This window comes from Clupea harengus, chromosome 14 (assembly GCF_900700415.2).
Source record: "Clupea harengus chromosome 14, Ch_v2.0.2, whole genome shotgun sequence".
Taxonomy (NCBI): Eukaryota; Metazoa; Chordata; class Actinopteri; order Clupeiformes; family Clupeidae; genus Clupea; species Clupea harengus.
In genome coordinates this window covers 26,967,113-26,973,230 of record NC_045165.1, presented here as the reverse complement: position 1 = coordinate 26,973,230, position 6,118 = coordinate 26,967,113, and the positions used below count along the sequence as shown (strand labels likewise).

The following is a 6,118-nucleotide window of genomic DNA, read 5'->3' as shown; positions in this document are numbered from 1 at the left end:
TTGGTGCAGAAAAGTTCAGTCAGCTCAGGTCTAGAGTTTTATTCTCATTTATTCTGTTCATCACATCATACAATCATGGAACACGTTTGAATACTTCATAACAGTAGCCAAGACTACTTCAAGAGGAGATGCTGAAATGTCAGATCTGATATGCTTTGAGTTCCGCAACCTTCAAATGTTAACAATACATAGATTTTCTCACAACTGACACACTTATGATCAGGGCTCTAGTCAACTCTCTGGTGATATCTCTTAAGGGATTACCTACTTCATTTTAACATGGATAAAAACTTGTAAGATTTGGAAGTCAATCACAAGGGGATCCACAGAGGATGAGCGCTACAAGAGTATGGGGGTATTCATTGATCACGCTACTGATTGCAAACCAATACGAATATTTCATTCATAATCTTGATTAACAACACAACCACTCTTATAGATCATAAATAAAGACAAAAATATTAGAGGAGAACAGAAAAATAGAGGAAGTTATTAAATGTTAAGTATTACATACAGTGTGTATCTGTTATATGATCTCAATAAGAATGGATATATTGCACAAGCATGCCCTGTGACTGACACGTCACTAAATCACTAAAAGTCACTTCACTAAAGAAGTTTCATTATTTCACCAAAATAAAACATTTGAATTGTTAACCTGTCATCTCATTTAAACAGTGAATGCAAACATTTAAGACAACTAGGAAGCTATTTCTTTACAGCATTTGTTTTCCCCATAGATATATGAACCCGTGATGCAGTAAGGGCACGAAATAAATTAAAATGGCACAACAAGAGAAAATGAAAATAAAGGCGACTTAGAAGTTACATTAGACACATAGAATCTTTTAGTTAACATTTTAAAAGACAAATGCACACCATGCAAGACTTTATTGAGTACATGACACTTATGACCATTGGTAACAGTTATTACACAGCAATAACAGTGATAACGGCAAAAAGGTCCCAAGATTTTAAAGGTTAAATGCATCCCTTAGATGGATGAGGGTACCGAGAACAACACTAGCTGTGCAAACTATAACAATTGAGGATCATGGCTTTACCTCTAGGCTACTGACAATGGATATTCTCAAAGTATAGATGCTTGTCTGTTTCAGCATTAACCAGCTACGATGCTGAGTAATCCTGAAACACAGTCATCCACAAAATTCTTATTTGATTAGCATTGAGGATCGCCACACGTAAACAACATGATGAGTTTGTGGAAATGGCACTGTGCAATGTGTATGGCGCTTCACTTCAGGTCACCAGCATCTCCCTGAATGGTCTTCTTGATACGCAGTAGCATAGTGGTCAGCCACTGGTCAATACGAGAGATGGAGTCATAGTCCTTAACCTGAGGATACATTATTGAGGATGAAGTATTGCACTGTAGGTGTTATAAAAATCTAAGATTAGTAGATGTAATATTTTAAATATGCAATGCTATAATCAAATCAGCTTCCTTGTACTCTCTCAGATAAGAGAAACTTGCTAAAAATATATAAGTGCCCACCAAACCATTCCCTGTAAAGCAGTGGTGAGAGACGCCATTGTGGTAAAACCGGCAAGAGATGCACGTCACAAACAGATAAGTCAGGGAACCACTTAAACCATAAATGCACCCCATGATAACATGTTCAAATAGCAAGTATTCAAACCAAAACTACTGTATGATGGCCAATGGCTTGTCACTTACAGCCTCGGTGAAAGCTTCAGCGTTTTGCTCTTCATGAGCATCGAAGAGTTTCTGAAATAGAAGATGAAGGTGATTTTGAAATCATGTCAACCGGACACTTGTATGAACACATTCATTCTTTAACCGCTTGCCTGAGTGACATCAACCAATTTTGAATTTTTTGTCTAAAACCAGGGAGCAAACTAGCTAAAAGACAACAGACTAGCCTCGCAAACACCAACAACAGCATAGTTGGCGCTGATAAAAGCTAATTAGCTTGCCAACTGGTGAATTCAGTGTTATACAAAGGTCCTACTGTAAAGCTGTTCATATATTTTTATATATTCACAGCCTGGTGAATAGCCTGGGAGACAACAATGTAAGAAAGGCTTTCACAGCACGACATTGCCAGCTGTGTGTTGCTAGTTTGCCAGTCAGCATGTTAGCAACTTACAAATGAGCTGTTAGTGATGTTTGCAAAATTGGGCCTGCCTTTTAGGTAGTTAGCTCACTTGTTTTAGACAAAAACTCCTTACTGCTGCTTTAACATAGACATCACCAATCCAAACTCCTCCTCAAGATGGGGCAAGAGGGAGGTTGAAAATTCTGCGCAATGCAGAAGTTAGAGGTTTCCTCTTAGAGGAAACGCTGGAAAGCATAGCCTTGACAGTGTTCATTTTCAATGCTCTTCTAATCCACAATTTTAACGAGTTGTCTCCAGACTGTAAAGTCTTGTGATGTGGTGGCCTATGAGACAAGTAACTCGGTAACTGGGGTAATTTTAGTAACTAGATATTTTTGATGAATTACGCAGTAGTCCCATGGCACATTTGTGACAATTCTCTCTGATGAGAGCTTTGGGAATTCAACTTGAAACAGTGTTTGAAATGTAGGGCATCAACCATTTCCTGTCCATTCAGGACTAGATAAACATTCATGTCAAATCCTTCATGTCAAATCGAACAGACTTGATATCACACTGTCTTCCAGGTTTTGACTGTTAGGTGTAAAAATGTAGGTATGTAGAATCAAATAGGCTATACACAGTACTACTACGTCAATGCATTTGTGTTCTATTAGATGAGATTCAACTTTTAATATCATAGATGGATTTTCTTTGCTTTCCTTTGACAGAGTGTCATCTCCTCCATTGTCAGACATTTTTGTTACAAACTACTCTTGTGGATTGTACTCAAATGTACGAAAGCCACTGTAAATAACCTACACTTGACAGCATCACATTTAAAAGGGGTACATAGGTAAGGTGAAACCCCAAAATTAATTTAAAATCAATTTCTACCTCTTCCCCGTGGCTGTGTAGAAGAAATATGCCAGGCATCTGTGTGTTACACATTTGCTGTCGGTCAAGGGGACTCAAACTGAGGCTGCCATGTGTTAATAGTCACCAAGTACAATACACATGTAGAAACTGATGTAGAGACCCGTTCAGGGTTCAAGCAGTCCCACCGCTACAGACAATCTGTTCAAAACATACTTGTTTACCTTCAAAAGCTTGCATTCTCTGGAGTCAGCGAACGCTGGGAACATCCCTTCATACCTTTCAATAGCAAGCTGTAAAAGAAACAAGTGACATTAAACCTAATGCAACATTTTTGTGTTTCACATGTCTCTGGGAAATATTATGTACTTTCATGGTTTCCAGTGTGTTCTTATTCCAGTTCTTTCAAAGTTGACCAATTGCAACAGAATTTCTGCAATTTACTATTTGACTTATTTCCCAATACAGCATTTCAATATAAAAGTAAAACCAAGTGCTTATCTTTATCTGTATCAGGTTGTTATGAACTTATGGGTAATAATGTAAGTCGTCCTAGTTTAAAACCACAAATGATCACTAGGCCAGTCAGTTTGATAATGACACTGATTAAAATTATCACTTTAGGTAATGATGTATCTGAGTGGTTAACTTTGTAATCCTTTTTTTTGTAGTTCATTGGCAAATACCCTGTGATTGTGAATCTACGCATCTACCTTTGCATTTAATTCATCAACAATGAAGTGACACAGAGCAGCCTTGAAGAAGTACTCCTTGGCATTATACTTCAGTAATGGGTTGTCCATTGTGTTGGTTGCAACCTGGGGGGAAAAAAGAAGGATTTTCAACACTAACAAACAGTGAAAATAAACTCACAAATTAAAAACTGGAATGAATTACAGAGAATCCTCATCATATACAAACCTGCTCATATATTTCAATGGCTTTGGGGTACTGCTCAAGTTGGGCAGAATACAGCGAAACTTTCAGTAGACACTTGTTGGCAGAGCTGCACACAAGAAAAATCATACATCAAGTGTTTTAGAAATATATTCATTTGATTTATAAACAAACACATACAAATAGCATCAAAGATTGTTCACCTGTTAGACTCTTCCCCCTTGTAATAGTCTGCCGCCTGCTCATAATGTGCAATTGCCTGCAAAAAAACAGTGTCTTTCATCAATTCATCAAATACATGGAAGAGATATAAAAATGACATATTTATACATACAGAACCACATACCTTCTCAATGTCTACAAGCTCAGCCTCGTATATCTCTGCAATAGTCATGTGGTGCTTGGCAGCAATCGTAAATCGGCCCTATAGGATAGCAAAATGCAAAACTATAGTGTGTATCGATAATAACACCAAATATATACAACGCCAAACATGTCCCAGGTGAATATATTCAAATATTATTATTTTTTTAAATAAAATACAAAAACTGCATTCAACTCAATTAACATTCATTACTTGACACATTGTACAATGTATTTAATTCATTTCATTTTGCGTTTGATGATTGATTTTTGAACAGAGCTGAACACAGACAAGTTCACCGAATAACTGCTTGATACATTTTTTTTTAAATAAATAAACAAATTCCAGACTTGCACCAGGAACATGCTCTATTAACCTGTGTACAAACCGAATATAAAAGGCATTTTTGATAACAAATATTCACTCGACAGCCTTCTCAAAGGGTCAACTCCACAAAGGAGTCTTACCATATCTGTATAAATATCGATGGCTTGATTTAAACAGTTGATAGCCTCTTTTGATTGCATTGGGGAAAGGAAAAAGACTGTTATTCATGTAACAACCAACTCTCCTGAGCAGGTGGATGTAGTGTCAGGTCTGATGCCATTTAATACTGCTGTAATCATGAAGCAGGTTAACATTTAGTCATTTAGCAGACGCTTATCCAAAGCGGTTTTTATCCAAATATAAACTACTATGATGTTTCAAGTACCCTTCATAAAACATTCTAATCAATCTGGAGGACGCCTTTAAAAAGCGAAACATATTGCTCAACAACAGTACAGTAACCAATGAATGACCGTCTGCAGCTAATGACAACATTATTTGGCCCTCTCTCACCTTGCGGGTCAGATTTTTTGTAAGCGTTGCCAGCATCAACAAAACTGGTGGCCGAGTCGAGCTTGTTCTGCATTTGCATATGAAGGCGTGCGGCCTGACAGAAAGCGCTCCCTGCAGCTGGGCGTTGATGCGAAACAAAATAATGCATTATCATCCCGACAGGACATATACATAGCCGCATATACCCTATTATAATAAATATTCTTACCAGTCCAGTTTTTGGCCATTTTGAACATGTTGGCTGCTCTAGCATACATTTCGCATGCATCTTCAACCTTATGGTTTCCCCTGTCGAAAAAAAAATTAAATAAATAAAAAACACCAAAGCAAATGTGACAATCCTTGTTAAAGTGAACAGTAATTTCAATAGACAGAATTGCTTGCTATTTCAATTAGATATGAAGATAGCATGGATTTAAGGTTATAGTCTGTCTGTGCAATAGATGTGCTGTGCTCTGACATTGGACATCACCATTCATCTTAGCCACTGGCAAGAAATGTACCCGACGCAATGCAATGCTAACCAGAAGCCCAAGCACTAAGGGATGACAGATATCATGCATCAACGTAGCAACCCTGTACATTTATAAAGCAAGTGTATCTAGTTTGCCAATGGGTTCATACACTGGTTACGATGTCAAATCGTGAGTATGGTACGTGGGCGATGTTTGAGTACATGAACACAGTTAGCAAGGTAGCTACATAGGTACAGCAAAAAGAAGCTCACCCAAACATTCCTCCCAGGAATGAACCAGATGACTTTACTTTTTTATCGGCTTCAGCCATGAGTTGCATGGCCTCCTTTTCTTTTCCAGAGGTATCCATCTTTATATCTGATAAAATGCGGAAAATATGTTCGTAGATAGCGACGTTGGAAATGCAGCAAGGATGAAGGATGCTGTGATGACCGTCCTCTCTCCTCGCTTCTCCAGTATTTGCATGTATTTACGAGTCTTCAACGCCACCTACTGTCGTACATGGGCTGTGCAAACTCACTCTGACGAAATGGCAAATCTGCATTTCACGAGTAACCTTTACACAGTATCGAAACGAAATATTG

At 37.9% G+C, this 6,118-nt stretch overlaps 1 protein-coding gene across 1 annotated transcript; it reads right to left on the bottom strand.

The window, feature by feature from the left end:
- Window positions 1-31: 31 nt before the first annotated feature.
- Window positions 32-5,982, bottom strand: napba (N-ethylmaleimide-sensitive factor attachment protein, beta a). The gene is made up of 11 exons (XM_012838056.3): window positions 5,786-5,982; window positions 5,267-5,346; window positions 5,059-5,175; window positions 4,686-4,732; window positions 4,201-4,278; window positions 4,058-4,113; window positions 3,879-3,963; window positions 3,671-3,775; window positions 3,182-3,250; window positions 1,700-1,750; window positions 32-1,357 (listed from the first exon to the last, which is right to left on the bottom strand). Exons 1-11 carry the CDS (start codon window positions 5,881-5,883, stop codon window positions 1,256-1,258), a joined length of 888 nt encoding a protein of 295 aa, XP_012693510.1. The 5' UTR covers window positions 5,884-5,982; the 3' UTR covers window positions 32-1,255.
- Between the last annotated feature and the right edge of the window lie 136 nt (window positions 5,983-6,118).